Source organism: Siniperca chuatsi, linkage group LG9, assembly GCF_020085105.1.
Source record: "Siniperca chuatsi isolate FFG_IHB_CAS linkage group LG9, ASM2008510v1, whole genome shotgun sequence".
NCBI classification, from domain to species: Eukaryota; Metazoa; Chordata; class Actinopteri; order Centrarchiformes; family Sinipercidae; genus Siniperca; species Siniperca chuatsi.
Window position 1 is genome coordinate 25,039,699 of NC_058050.1, and position 16,587 is coordinate 25,056,285.

General features: G+C 40.1%; 1 protein-coding gene across 7 annotated transcripts in view; it reads left to right on the plus strand.

The window, feature by feature from the left end:
• oxr1a (oxidation resistance 1a) overlaps window positions 1-16,587 on the plus strand; it is a 161,749-nt gene that overhangs the window by 51,712 nt on the left and 93,450 nt on the right. Inside the window, exon 1 of one of the 7 annotated variants that reach the window (XM_044207161.1) lies at window positions 9,547-9,587. The exons of the other annotated variants lie outside the window; for them this stretch is intronic. Coding sequence (XP_044063096.1) covers window positions 9,562-9,587 — 26 coding nt within the window. The 5' untranslated portion in view covers window positions 9,547-9,561. Of the gene's footprint in view, window positions 1-9,546; window positions 9,588-16,587 lie in introns of those variants that run through there. 7 annotated transcript variants of the gene reach the window in all.

The following is a 16,587-nucleotide window of genomic DNA, read 5'->3' on the forward strand; positions in this document are numbered from 1 at the left end:
TGTCACTGGGGGGGTCACTGAGGGTCACTGTTGTGCATATAGACACGCACAAACACACTTGGATGTAAATATCCTAATGCTTTGGTTCTGACGAGAATCTCCCACTGATGATTTAATCCATAACCTGTAACCCTAACCCTCACCACTACCACTTAACCTTGACCCTCACTCCAGAATAAACCTAATCCTTACTCTAATCCTAACCCTAACTGCAAATCCTGCAGCAGGTGGACAAAATAATAGAAAACACCTGTAGAAAGAACAACCACTACTTTGAGAAGCTTGTGATTTTAAAAGTTGTGTTATCATAGAGGCACTGATTTCCTTCTGATTGTTTTTGAGACTATACTGTAGTATGTGGTGTTGAATTCAGTTAGGATATATTGTAAGACATTTATTTTCTGTAAGTTTTCCATTAATAAGTTAAGGTTTTCATAAGTTCTGTCAGCACACCTTTCAAAGACACTTCGGGCCCACTTACTCACTTGTTCTGAAGCTTTCGACCATAACATGCAGTCTTGATCAGCAAATGAAGTTTGCTCACATAATGAAGATTTTTTTGGGAAAATGCTGTTTCCAAGGTCAAGAACAAACTGCCAAGTTAAAGGAGTAGTTCAACATTTTGGGATATACTGTACGCTTCTTCACTTTCTTGCTGAGAGTCAAACGAGAAGATTGATACCACTTCCACATCTGTAGGCTATGGTAAATATGAAGCTACAGCCAGCAGCCGGTTAGCTTAGCTTAGCACAAAGACTGGAAACAGGCGTATACAGCTAGCCTGGCTCTGTCCAAACGTTGCAAAATCTGCCTACCAGCAACTCTAACAGCATGTCTACACAGGAGGCGTTTCAGCTGCCTTCTTCAGTCGTCCGTGTCACATGTGTCTACACTTCGTAATGGCTTGCGTTTCACTCGTGCTATACGTGTGGAAACACAACCTGAAGCGTGGTGGGGTTTTTTTGTTTTTGTTTTTTGCTTCAAGTCTATCTTCTTCCGGTTTACCTACAGTCGATACTGTGCCTGAACACATCCTATGTAGACACAGCCGGAGGACTGAAGCTGCTGCTTTGCTAACGTGCTGCTCATGCTACTCCTCCTGTCTAGTCACGGGGTAAATCTCACTAATTAGCACATTGTAAGTTGTTTGTTTAACATGTTCGCAAAACATTGTGTTTCCAGTCTTCATGGTAAGCTAAGTTTTCCAGCTGCTGGCTGTAGCTTCAGATTTAGCGTACATACATGAGAGTGGTATCAATCTTCCCATTTAACTCTCGGCAAGAAAGCAAATCAGCATGTTTCCCAAAATATTGAATTTTTCCTTTTAACTTTTAAGCAAACATGGACAAGAAGTCCGAAAAATGTTGGATTAATAATGGAGCTTGAACATCTACAGTTCCATAACATCTGAGCAAATTTCACATGCTGATGAAGGACTTGTGATATGGGTGTTTTTAGGATTCAGGACTTGTTTGAAGACAGAAAATTCTTAAAAAGTCAAGTATGCACCATGTTAAGGAGTTTACTAGAAATAAATAAGGATCCCTTTTTATTCCTTTGATCTACAGCAAACACTGGTCTCACGAAGCAACAAAACAAGATCACATGCAGTACTGTACCCATGCATACACATCCATGCTCCACAGCTGGCCTGTTATCCCCCAGTGTCCTGCATCTGTTTAAAAATGACACATCAGGGGCTAAAAATACACAGCAGTTATATCAAGTTTGTTGATGGATGGGTATAAGTGAGAATAATGCAGCGCAGTTAATACATGTCAGCCATATTTAGAGTCTAAATCCTATGGAAATATAGCATATACGTTTCATTAAAAAAAACCAAAAAGGCCTGTGTCAGTGTGTGTGTGTGTGTGTGCGCACATAGGATCACTAATCTGTCTAGCAGGTCACCCACATGGTTTCAGTGTTTACTGTTGGCTCTGGAGCTGAAACAGCTTACCCTCTGCGTACAGCCCAGCATGAATGGGCTTGTACTGTAGTTAATGCACCTGGAGAGTAGAATTGTGTTGCTAGTCAGTGAAGTGTGATAAACATAAATTTTAGATGTGTTTACAAAGCAGTTCTTGCTTTTTCTTTGAAGCATGAACAGTTCTGAGCATTTTTCTCCTTTTTGATTGTTTCTGCATTCATCTGTGTTCCAGTCATTCTACTGACAATGGTTGCATATTAGTAATGACTTCTGTCAAGGATGTTTGGTTGCATTTTTGCTGAAATTGCTTTTATATTTTAATAGTAAATATATATATATATATATATATATATATATATATATATATATATATATATTTTATAGATCTAAAATGCAAAGGGAAATGTATTGAGGACTGATAATTGTTCATTTTCAGACTGGTTTGTCATTGCAGGTAAGTGATGTGGAAAGCAGTTACTGGAGAAAAGAGAGGTTAAAAGAGAGAAGTTATAGAGCTACGCCCTTTTCTTTCTGCCATTTTCTCAAACACTCATTTTGAGCAATCACAAGTCTTTGAAAATAGTAATGTTCACATGTGAATGGTTTATCTCTCTTCTAAAGAACCCTGTCCACCACAGTGACAATTGTTCTTTTGATGGACCTCCTGAAGCACCAGATGTACAGTCTGTTGCAGCCTTAGGGCAGCAGACTCTCAAATTCAAAGAATCACACTACATACGTGTTGGATCGATTTGCAGCTTTGGCACTTGTTGTCCTCTAATCCCTCTTCCGAAATAAGTATAAAATTCACAAAGAGGGTGGCCTGTTTTTAAAAAAAGAAAAGAAAAACACTCTTGAACGCTACAGCTGTGCAACCCAATTCATCTACATGCCCCTTTATCACAGCATATGCACCAGTTAAAAAGTGCACCAAAATATTAACTTAAACTGAATTCCATCAGTTTGTGCTGCTAATTAAAATTGAAGCAGATGAGCACTTCATCCATATTCCTCTGACGATACCTTATTGTGAGGGAGGTGGGTTTATGGAGGCCGAGCTGCAGGAAGCTAACAGATGTCCCATTTGAGCTGAGCTGTGCTGGGAATATCAAGTGTAGCTGCCTGTGTGGTGCTAGTTGGCTGTTCACTACAGGTGCTGACCGGTGGGAGAGATCGGGCTTCTCTCTTTCAGCCTACCCTGACATCATACTGAATGACCTCGAGTCTCATTTGGTCAGATGTGACTACACTACTTTTCACGAGTCGCCAGTTTCCTTCAGTCTATGCACTAGGGCTGTCACTTTTTTAAAATATCAAGTTAAAAAGATAAGCATTAATATGAATTTGTTTAAAGGAATACTTTGACCTTGTTTGTTTACAGTAATCCGTACAAAAACTAAAATGAAAAAACAACATGTTGTGTTTATGTGTCAGACTATTTCTTGGACTTCTGGAGTGTCCGCTGGTTGCCAGGAAGTTACTGTGCCCGGCCAAGATATAGTCCACCCATAAAACCACAACGTGTTGTTTTTAAATTAGTTTTTTTTTTTTTTTTTTTTTTTTTATGTGTTGAATGAACAAGATATAATGTGTTAATTAGTGAGCTTTAGAGGTCCTGGTAAGCAGATTCTGTTACCTTTTGGAAAGAACCCGGCTAGAACCGTGGCTGCTGGGTCTAGCTACATATTTACTGTACAGACATGAGAGTGGTATCGATTTCTCTCAAAGTGTATTTCCCAAAATGTTATTCCTTTAAATTAATTAGAACGCAACCCACGTGGCCTTTTCTTGAACTATGCTGTAGAATTTTATGTATGTTATGAGAATCTACCAGTGGACTTCAGATTTGTTGTTAGTTAGCAAACAGCCTTAACTTACCCACAATTATTTTTTTTTTAGAATCCAAAATGCTAAAACACATTACTTGTCAGACGGTTTGATGTCATGATTATCCGTTCCGCATGGCTAACTAGTTTACTCCATTTTACGTTAGCAAAGAAAACAACAATTTCAATCACGTGAGAACAATCACATTCTATTTAAAAATTCGAACTTTCGTTGGAACTGTGAAAAATGTTTTATATTTTGCTGTTTGCTGACTTAAAACGCAGCTGCCTTACTCTACAACAACACGAAATCTGAGTACTCGCCTGCTAGCTTGCCACCCAAGTGAGGCAGCAGAGGCACTGACGCAAGTCGACCAACGTCAACTGTACAACCTTGTTTACGCTATAGGGGTTGCTTTCGAATTAGTTCGAACAAATTATGTGTTTGTTTGAATTTGTTCCAACTTGACTTTTTGAAAAACTTTCAACTGTTTGAATTTCTAATATAAGTGACAGCCCTGGGTGCACATTTAACATCTAGCATAGAACTTAAAACACAAGTGAAGCTCACCTTGCCAGCCAGCAAAGATACAACATTTATTAAGGTAATGGTTCAAAATACCTGCAGATACTGATTTTGAGTCTCTTGTATCTAACATTTGATCCAGCTGTATCATCACAGTCATGCAGAAGAGACCACACACAGCTGTCAGAAGCCCACTGCCTATACAGTATGTCCAACATGAGTGTCAACTTTAGTCTTTGGTCAGTGAGGTGACAGTTGTGCCCACAGTCTGCATGGCAGCTCCGCTGCTATGAATCCATTAATGTGTGTGTGTGTGTGTGCTTGGGTAAATGTGACATATTGAAAAGCTCTTTACACCACTCTTGGGATAAAGCCGCTGTATAAATTCAGTCCATTTTCCGTTAACATCTCTAGGTTTTAATGGAGTCATTAATGGTGTCCTTTCAGCCATGTTATAGCCAGTTACATCCATGGTGACAAGGCTTGTTGTCGTGTAGATTAGAACAAGAGGGCGTACTGGAGCACCATCCATCAAAGTTATAGTAAGCTCCATATTCTGGATGCATTGATTGACTTTGAGAAATTTCAAATCCAATTTACTGTTTCATTGATTCCGCCCACATTTAAACCACATTTCCTGGCATTTGTTCCCAGGCCAGTAGTTTGGTGGTGGGGGGGTTCTTGATGGTTGTAGTCATCTTTGAGCTCAAAACGAATAATTGAGTGGTGTGTGATGTGGTCAGTGGCAGGATTTCCTGTCAAATCAACAGCAACACACTAACCACTCGCATTGCAGCTGCAATAAGGCCTTCCTCACCATTGTCAAAACAAAATGTTGGTCAGACGTGAGTGCTGTTGTGCTACTACTACAACCATATGAGTTATAAGGTCTACATAACATTTATCTCTCAGTTTTACTTCAGGCATACAAAGTTGCTTAGTGCAGCTTTATGTTGGATAAAACACGATGCAATTCCATTGTGAGCATGGATTTTTAATAGTAATTATTATACAGTAAAATGAATTCACATAGGACAGCAGTTTAACTTAATCTCTGCTTGTGTGAATAATGTCAGGCAAATTAGAAAAAGTCCGCAGAGCTTGAAGGACAATGATCCTTTGATAAACATGTAAAGACTGCAAGTTTTTCATTAATAACAACCCATTTAATTTGATTGGAAAGCATCACATGCACTTAGATCCTAAGTCAGAGGAGTGGGCTTCTGCTTTTCTGTACTGATTTGGTGTGAGTCAGTTTGATGTGATTGACAGCTTCTGGAGGCTCTGTCTTCATTTGCCATGTCCATCTCAACTGTCACTTTCCATTTAGGAGCTATTCTTTCTCTTACCAGTCTGGCTAACACCCTTGTCTTGTTCTTGTTCTGGGAGACGTCGATCTGGCCTCTGACACTCCTTATGTCATCCCTGCATCTTTTCTTATTTAAAGGTTAAAGGTGGGGTATGCGATTCTAATCCAATACACGTCTTTTTGTCAAATTCATCTCTCCTCACGGTCCGCTAGCTGTCCGTTCAGTGTGTGCGCTGAAAAAAACTCTGGTGTTTGTACACAGCCCTGATTCTGTAAATGGGAAATAAACGAAGTGGCTCAGACCAAGCCACACAACACTATTCCAGCCATGCTGCGCTTTGTTCACTCTATATCATGGTATTTGTCATGGTATTGGATTTCTCCAGAATCGCATACCTGCCAAAGCCACTGATGTTTGACTTAACTTATCTACTTTTTATGTAAACAAATCATAGTTTCCCTCATATTACGTGTGCCGGTGGGTTTGTGTTTGATTGTGAGAACACGCAACATCTTGCAGATTACCATGCTAGATTTGTTAAACAAGACAACTCCCATTTCCTCTGCATTTCTGCTTTAACATCAGTTTAATTGTATCACACTTGAGTAAGCTAATGTCTGTGCTCAGTGAATTTCAGTGAGCCGCAGAATGTGCCAAGTGCTGCCAATGGTGCCTGCTGCAGAAGGGCATCAGGTTGACCAGCTTGAGCCAACCGGCCTGCCAACTGACAATACAGGGGCTGAGAGAGGGGGGTGTTGTGCTAGGATAAAGACTGATGAGAAGAAAGTGGGAGACGAGGAGAGAGAAGGAGTTCATTAATTCAAGAAAGTTAGACAGAGAGGGAGGTGGAGATATGAGTGGCTCACTCCAGGTAACTGCAGCCACAGCTCTGTGTAAAACAGGCCCAAGTGCAGCTGCAGCAGAGAAGCCTTTCACCACAACAACTCATCCCATGAATACACTTCCTGATTTATAGCTGACCCATTAAAGATGTCCCCTTTACAACATCCAGGATTTGTGTGACCTAATCAGCTGGTGCCAGTGACACCAGTGGTGACAGATGTTGGTGCCTCCAGCCAGTCACTGCTTTCTATCCTGCAATGAACAGATGTGCAAGTGAGAGCACTGGCTGACAAAATGGTAAACACAATCAGTGCATGCATCTTATGACTGGGGAAAGTTTAGTATAAAGACTGTACTAAACATAAGCTTAGTACAGTCAGTACTAAGTTAGTATAGTTAGTATAGTGCTTAGTTAGTATAGTAAAAGCTTTCTAACGTTTTTTACTTAAACAAAGCGGCGTGTCATGCAATTTTCAGGTGAATACATTTTTTTGTAATAAACATGTTTTGAATTGACTTGACCGTTTGATTTTAACAAGTGTTTATATCAACATCTGTCAAAAGGGCCCAAATGGATTTTAAGAAATGAGGATAGCTTTGCAAGACTAGGAAAAAAAATCACTTAACTCTCCAATAAAAGTAAACTCTAAACTAAACTGAACTTAATGTAAAAACAGTAATGAAAAAAATGTCTTTTCTACAACATGATGGTTTAATACCTGCCTTTTCACAAAAGCTTGATTCTCTCTAGCACGGACATTGTAGTTAAGCATTTCAATCCCAATCGGAAATTCGCCAGGTGAAAGTGTTTTGAAAATGGTGACCATTTGGGCGTCACAGTGTCCTAGGTGGCTGGAACATATTCCACGGGAACCGCAACGTCTCCTGTTTAATTTCAGCATGGGACCTTTGTTGCACATCACTCCCCCCTTTCTCTCCCCACGTTTCCTTTCTGCCTCTCGATGTATACTATCAATTAAAGGCAAAAATGAGCCCAAGATGATCTAAGAATGGTTACCGCACCCATTTCCTGTACAGTATATGCCCCTAAACATTAAGGCTGACAATATTCTGTATTTTTGTTACTGTCAACAAATCCCATGAAAAGACCAAAACCAACAGTGCATTAGTCCGTCTCTCAGTACTTTCTGACTTCGCTACCCTGCCTGTGGCACCCAGTCCGAAGCCCATTCATTCCTACTGAAGGCATAAATGAATTTATTGTTGGTTTGGGGCTTTTGTTGACAATAAGAAAAAAAGAATATATATATATATATATATATATATATATATATATATATATATATATATATATATATATATATATATATATATATATATATATATATATATATATATATATATATATATATATATAATTAGGTCGCATAAGGCTGAAAACTGGGTAAAAGTTCAGATCATTTTGAGCAGCATGTGATGCCAGCAACAGAGAGGTGGGCGTCCTTGTGCTCTCCATAGGAAAACAAAGGCTTAGCCAGTCCAAGGCCATTTTGCCAGTGATGGCATGTAGTGTCTTTCATGCAAAGAGCCTGAGTCTGTCCACACCGAGACAGTGACGCTGCTCTGGGGCTGTTTCAAGGACATGGTGCAAATGAGATGGACGGGGTCTGGCACAGGGGCTTATTGGGCTAATTAGAGTGAGCAGCCAATGAAAGTTTTGTGCTTCAACAAATGAGCATGGTTTCACACCCACCTCTGCTCTGGGTCAGATGGGATGTTTATATCACTGGCAGTCTTGTTTATCTGTCTTTCAGGCATATGCAAAGGAGAAAGGAAGAAGATAATGTTTTTAACTTTTTTTTAAAATTGATTTTGTGTTTTCCAAAATGGAGCATTTATCACACAAGATCACCATGAATCACTGAACCCTCTGCCCACACTGGTCTCAAAGCTTCTCTAATAACAGCCAAATGGGCTAATTAGCAACAACAAATACAGCAAGTAAATTAACCAAAAGAAAGTTCTGCAACCATAAATTCTTCTATCCCAGTTTTTGTTGAAATTAGATGAAATATCTGTCTGCCTTTACTGAACTTGTTACCCTTTTAAAGGAATAGATTAGAAAAGATTTTGGGAAATCCTTTTTTCTTTTCTTTTTTTGACAGTGAGATGAGAAGATCGATATCATTTAAGTACTGTGCTAGAGTCAGGACATGTTTAGCCTAGCTTAGTGAAAAAACTGGAGGCAAGGGAAACAGCTAGCAAGAAATGGCTACAATAACTTGAGAATTGTGCTTTTTACATTTCTTTTCATGCATAAGTTATTCAAAACAAGCTAAATTGTGTAAATAAGACTGCATTAGAGGTGTTGATAGGTGATTTTTTTATTTTTATTTATTTTTTTTTTACTTTGAACAGAGCTAGGCTAGCTGTTTTCCCCCTGCCTCCAGTCTTTATGCTACTGTAAGCTAGGCTAAACACAGTCTGCCTCCAGCTTCGAAATTATTAGGAAATGGAATTAACAGACCTGTAAAATTAAGTGTTACCCAATCGTTATCACATTCTCAGAAAGTTTCCAAACAGTTCCCAAAATGTTGAACTGTTCTTAAAAGCAAATTTGACCTTTTTCTCTAATTAATTTTTACTTAATTTCTTTATCTCTACAGTAACATACCAACTAGCATTCTCAGGTTTTACATTAATTGTAGCAGTTGGTGGTTGTGGGAAACTATATTACATTTTCCAGAAAAGCACTTTTGTTGCTCAGAGATATCTCTGCATGTAATTCGTTCTAACAAATTAGATGCAATGTGGGAAGCCAATAACTGTGATAATTAAAACTCTCCTTTTCATCTCTGCTGTCTGGCCTGCCCCTCCTGCTAATGTAATGATCTAACATGGTACTCCACACGCTGCTGAAAACTACCAATACTCAGAACACATCTCTGATTTCTGCACCACCACAAGCCACGGTGGCATGACGTTGTGTCCGCTACTTCTGCTGGCCAATCGTGTCGCTGCCTGTCGCCGGAGCTCGGCAAATGAAAGTGCTAGAGCAGGACTGAGGCTAGCAACGAGGAGGAGAAGGAAGAGGACAGTGGAAGACTGCAGTAACAGTCCCAAGGCCCCGCGGATACTCACTGAATCAATCGCTGAAGGCTGTGTATGATTGAGCAGCTGAGTCTGATGGGGTGTGTTTGTGTTTGTCGCCAAGATGGGAACAAAGAGAGCAAGTGTGCATGCTTTTTTTGTTTTTGTACGTGTCTGTATTTGCTGCTTGAGTGATGCACAGAGAGCCAGAAAGTGATGGAGAAAAACATGCCCCGGAGTCAGAGCCAGACACTTAATGAAGCAGTGATTTTTTTTTTCCTTTTTCTTTTTCCTCTCTTCCCTCCCTGCCATGTGTCAGCTAAGATAATTCCTCTGTTAGTCAAGTGAAAGACCGTGGCTGAGGGCTGTTTCTGTGTGATATTGATACATTTTAGAAAAGAAATAGCAGCCTTTCCCCCAGCTGTGTGCTTATGAGCCGAACTGTTGATTTATGGACCGGGTTTGGATCAAAATGGAGCTGTTCGACATTGTTGGCAGATGCTGCTAAGTGATGGAGAAATCATTAGACGTAGCTCTAGGGCTGGTTGGCTGGTGAGGCATTTAGTGGGCTGGTGTCGTCGTCTGGTATTGTTTTAGTGTGTATGCTGTGTGTGATCGGTTAAGGGTCCATTTAAGTGTGCAAACTGGTGTCTGGGGGATTTTATTTAAAACCGCAGACAGGCTAGATTTTAAATTGAAGCACAGGTTCAGGTATTCCTGTGTTATTGTTACGGGTCTTATGCAGTGGTGGTATTCAGATCCTTCGCTCAAGTAAAAGTACTAAAATTCTTCATTACAACTAGAAGTCCTGCATTTAAAATCCTACTTAAGTAAAAGTACAGAGGTACTCAGCCCCTGTGACTGATAGATTATTATATATTATATTATTAGATTGTTAATAAAGATGAAGTAGTGCATAAATAGCGTTTTACTATTGTAGCAGGTCTATGTTGAGCTAGTTTTTAACTTTATATCCAGTTCAGGAGTGTAGTCGAGTGGTTCCCAACAAAGCGTCACACAGGATACATTTGTGTGGCCATGAGATGATTAATGGAATAGGAAAGAAGAAAAAGTTCTGCTACACAAATTTTCTGGACTTCTTTTTTGTTGGAATATTGGATCATTTTTACTCTTGGCTTCAAACAGTTATGTAAATGAACCCAGCTGAAAAGTTTAAAGGGAAAATCACTAAATTTACTTCAATATAAAATGAACTTGAAAGTACCCTGTGAGTATTGTATTATTATATTATTATGTTATCACTGATGCATTAATATGTAAGCAGCATTTTAGGACACGTCCTCCAAATTAAAAGACAAAATCGGTTGTCAGTGCCCTTTAGAGCAACACATGGTTTGTATTAAAATGTGTACTTTGCTAAGATTGGGGGAAGTTCGTTGTCATGGTTACAGTAATAAAGTTAAGATTAGGGAACAATCTTCTACTTCTGCACCTACATTTTTTTATGTTTAACACTTTATTACCAATTAATAGCCAATAAATTATGGCTGAAGTAGTAGTTGAAGAAGTCAGCGCTGCTTTACCACAGTCAGCCATAAGGTCATTCAGAGTTTCCCCAGTTGTATGCTGCAGTTCCATTTTGTCTCAGTAGCAGATCTCACTTTCTTTATTACAGCGTAACAGCAGACACTGAAACTCACACACACACACACACACACACACACACACACACACACACACACACACACACACAGAGCTTCTCATCTTTTTATCCTCCCATCCAACCAGGCTGCACAAGTTGGCCTCTGTCTGCCTTCGCCGGTGGGAAACAAAAAAGCGAGACATAAAAAAAAGTCAAAGAGAATGTTGGGGGTCTCAGAGAATTCAAAAACGGGAAAAAAACAAGCATTTGCTGAACAGGAGATGTGTCAGGAATGGAAAATCACATCAAACTCAATATGCAGCTGAGGGGGGAATGCAAAATGGACACCCACTCAGCAAGGAAACAGCGCGTCTCACTGCTCAGTAATAGGAAGGCTCTTTAATGTGTTACATAACTAATAAAGGAGATGGGAGGTGGGTCTCACTGTTAGATTGCATTGTTCGACTCCGGCTCAAGAACTGGCACTTTAAAAGATGCTTTCAAACAGTGCATTCAAACTCTGATTGACAAATGTTTGATTCTTTTCCCAGTAAAATACACACACAGTCGCACCCCAATCCAGGATGCGGGAATTAATAACGCAGTGTAGGTTATCACTTTTCCGTTCATTCGACTTTTTATCTGCTTAGTGGCTGGCCTTTAGCTGCTGCTCTCACCACTTTGATCCAGAGGCAGCCGAAGTTTAAAGCCTCATTGGTCAAAAATGCCACACAACCCTTTGACTCCGAATTGCTGCTCTGGCATTTAGCAAGGGCAGATGAGCGTAATGCAGCGTAGAGCTCCATACATCATTATGCCGAGGTGTCCGACAGCAGAGCAGAGAGCGGCGAGGTCCAGCCATATTTCATTAGGCTTCCGGATGCAACAGAGGGCCTCATTAACATGCGTGGCCACAGGTTGTTGCTGCCCTCTCTTTGTCTCTGTGTGTCAGTATCGGGAGCACAGCTTCAGTCTGACAGCCTCGGCAGTGACTGACTCATTCTTATTAAGTTTAAGCTAGTCCACAGTTGTCCAATTGTTTTGCTATGATTGCCTGCCTCGGAGACCGCAGGAATTGAAATCCCTGCAATCCATTTCAAATAGTAATTTGATACGAGTCTGACAGATGGATGTTGTGGAGACGAGAGGATGTTGACAAGAGACGATCAGCAGATACTCGGAGATTATTCATTCAGGATTAGAAGACATCTCCTAATGTTTTTGTATGTAAACCTAATGAGTCCTCATCTATGTTTCATGTGATGAGGATGACAGAATGCCTTATTAGTTTTTATAATTCATAATTAATTAACCAAATTAGCCGAAAAGTGACTGGTGGCTAGGGCTGGGCATCAGAATTCTTTGGTACTGACTGAAATGTTTCTGTAGCATCGACTGTTGAAAACTCTCAAGCTTGCTCAGACTTGTAGTCTTCTTTACTTGTTCTTTGATAAGTATTCAGTTTAAATCATAATTTCTCCATTTTTAGACTGGCATTGCTGCTTGTGTTTAGACAGCATTTAACGTGACTTTATATGCTTCAAAATAAGGTAATCAAAGAAAGTATCATGTTGGTATCAGACCTTGGGTATCGTATCAGCACTTGTATTGAAAAAATTCAAACCACACCTAGCCCTACGAGTGGCTAACACAGACATATAGACAGGATCCAAATTCAGAATGCACAGGGCCGTGGAATAGTAGGTAAAGTATATTTCCTCATGACATTGTCATGTGATTTCCCAACCAACTTGATGAAGACTGTGAAATTTCTGTTATTTGTTGCATCTTTAAGATACGAAAAAAAAATCCCTGTTCCTGCAGTTATGAAAAGCAGAAACGCACAACGAAAGCGCAAGGACAACTTTATCTGCCTCCTCTGAATACCCTGTAACAGCATGATAGACACCCAAATTACCTCAAAGTACCTGCATTAATGGATATGTTTTTGCAGTGGGAATAAGCACAATAAACACTACATCGATATATCACCTTAGTGATAGTTTTATATCACATTTATTTGATATCCAACAAATGTAACTCATTTATTCACTCTCCTTTTTGCTCTTTTTTGGTCTCCACTAACTCCTGAGGGAAATATCTTGCTCTTTAGCGGCTAAATGTTCACTAGCTAGTCCTTAACTTTGTCTGTCTGCTGTTTAGTGCTGAGCAGGTAGTGTACAATGCAGCTGGAATGAGGTTGAGCAGTGAGACTGAACCAAAACAATGAGCTTAAACAAGCTAAAACGCTCTGTAGAGCAGAGGGGAACTGCAGAGTCGGGTGATAATTGTTTGTGGGTTTGCAACTGCGAGCAACACCTTTCACATTACAGTCTTTTTGTGTCGTTTTTTTCCAAATCAAAATATTGGTTAGTGTAGCTTCAAGATACAAAAATATCCGTTCCTGCAGTTTTTGAAGAATAACAGATTAGAAGAGGTAACATCTTCTGCCCTCGTTGAATGCCTTGCAACATCCTTTGCATTAGTCACCGATCTCTTGTGTTTCTTTACCTAAAGACCTCTGTGGCACATTTTGTTACCCCCATGTGTTTTCACTAAATTGGGCTCCTTTGCAATAAATGTGATATGGTTTTTCCCTCCCTTTTCTTTCAGAGTTACATAAGCAGCATTCAGAGTATTGGGACTCTAAGGCATCATTACTGTCAGAAGGGTCATTGTGCTGCCAGCACAACAGAGTATGACGTCAACCCAGCCTTCCCCTATGGGCTTTATATAGCATAGCACAATGTCTGCTGCTATATGTAAACACCAATTCCCTGAAAAAATGTGTTATGTTGTTGCTGCAAGGCGAGCAATGGGAAACGAAGCAAAGAGGAGGAATGGAAGGCAATGCAAAGGCAGTCCCCTTTTTTCTAGGTTTAATCCCTCTTAGTAGGGGAGTGATAAGCGTGTTTTGACTTAGCCCCAAATTTCCTGTTGTTTATGCATCCTTTGCCAAACCACGTGGATCCCTGTAGAGCGGATAATCTTAGTGATGCCAGTTTGGCAGGGCTGCAAATATACCACTGCCTCCTGGCCCAGGTCAGATCACAACAGTGGGGTACAAAACAAAATGCCTCTGCATCTGTTTGCCTTCATTTTTCCCTCCCTCTGTTCATCTTTCCATAAGCATTTGCTCATAGATAGGAATCTGTCACAGCCGGCGGCTTTGTTGACGTGCGCCTCTTCTTCCTTTCTGGTGCTCATGAGCTGTTTGCTTGCAGAGGAGATGGAAATTGGTGCAATCACGGCTCAGGACGAAGCCTATTTACCCAGGAGAAAAAAAAACACCCCAACGTTAAACCAATGGTGTTCCGAGCAGCCAGTTCCTCACTGGTGTGAGAGAGACTCGCTTTCTAACACCTCACACTTTGAGCTTGATGCAGAGCAGGACAACAGTAAACATTACCTCTGATGCTGTAAATTCCTAGTGTTGCATTTTTGAGTCATGCATACTAATGACACTCCATATAATTCAGATTGACTGTGGAACTGTGTAATTTGGCTTGCACAGTTTGACACTAGAAGTTTCCAATCACACTATAATGATGCTATTTGTTTGAAATTGTGTACCTCTGTGTAATAAGTTTGAATCTTTTTGTGCAAAATGTGCCTGTTTTGGCTTGGTCATCATTACAGTACACTTAACAAGTTAATGGAAACCTGCTGTGTAAGTCATGTTCTTAAGTTAGATAAAGGGATAATACTCATTTGTTGCTCCATTAACAGCAGTGAGAAACAGAAGCCGCTGAAGACTGTAGTTGAAGTAGGCGCACAGCATAACAGCTCTCAGGGTTACAGTCCCTGAGTCCTGATACTGTAAAGCCACTAATGCTGTGTTCACAGCTGGGATGTACATTAGAAAGGACTTTGCAGACCACAAGTCAGCTCTTAGCAGGGTCACAACTTCATAATGGGGCCTCGGGGCAAAAAAGAACTTCAAAGTGAATAAAAACATCTGTGAAATTAAAAAATAAAGGCACAAAAATGGCATCCTGTACAGCATTTTTCACATTCTTGTCATGCAGTTGACATACTCTCGTGTGAATGCGGCCGCTGTCCCTCGTGGACCCACACAGGTGATCCGTGAGACATTGTTACCAGAGTACAGATCCTAAGGCAGTGGGAAATGTTGGCACCATGCAGTCCTTAAGCAGAAGAAAATGCTGACCCTACACTACATATACTGCAGCAAGGAAAAAATAAAACAAGCATTATTGGACAAAAACCCAACAGTGGAGAGCTGGAATGCTCTGCTGTTAGACCTGACATTAGATTACAGTAGCGAGCCTGGGATCTTTGTCACATGTCAGTGCCGGTTGACCTCAATGATCACTAACTGTTAGCACTGACCTGATAAGACAATTTTAAAATGGTGTCAACTGCAAACACTGTTATAAACCCAGCAGTTACAATTCAGTCAATCGCTGGTGGCATTTCAGTGTCAATAGAATGGCCATGCCCTTTTGTAAAGCCATCACATTATATTATATTATAGTATCACATGACATATTAGCTTGTCGCAGTGGGAAAATTGGTGTCCTTCCAGAAAACCAACAAAACCCCGTGTTTTAACTCTTAAATCAAGGTGAAGAATCAAACATTTCACACATAAAAGTGTGATAGCTTATAAAGTGCATGAAACAATCTCCACCGTTCTAATAAAATACTTCAACTCTGACTCGAGACTCAGTAGGACTAATAAAATTCAAATATGGGCTTTGTGTAAAAAAAAAAAAAAGATATTTACATAATATATGGACAAATCATTGTATATACAAAGAAGTTAAAACGTAAAGTGTAAAACACATACCCCTAAGGTCCACAACTGGAGCAGGTACATTTCTTTGTGTAAAATTCTTCACAAAAATCAAAACATCTCCCGTTCCACGAGTCAGAGCACTCGCCCACGTACAGCTGCTGTTTAGGTTTTTGGATATTAGTTTTGTTTTCCCTGTAACTCATTAATTAGAAATGGTGATGCATGTCTGCAGTGACACTCACTGAATGCACTTCGGTTTCCAAACAATACTTAAAGGACAGTATGGACAGCGTAGGGGAAAAGACACAGGTGTAGGCCGGGGCGTTGTATGACCAGTGTGACTGTAGTGCCCCAGTTTTCTACCATGTCTGACTTGTCTCTCTCTCTCCTGGGTGTGTTGACTCGGACTTGTCTCGGAGTGGGTCAGTGGCCTTGCCTATTACAGTCTTTGGTCTTGACAAAGCCCAGTTGGCTGCTTTTTTGGCTTTCCTGCTAAGCATCGCTGGCTGCTCTGCTGACAGTTACTATGGACTTGGTCTTGACCATGTAACAACCAAGCATCATCATTTTAGACATGTAGTTTTATGCACAAATGTGTGGAAGAAATCGCAACTTCATATTTAGCTTTTTAGTTTTGTGCAAGAACACTTTGTTTCTTTTATTTATATTCGTATATAGTTATAGTATATAGTACTAGTATTATAGTATAGTATATAGTAATAGTTTTAGTTAAATA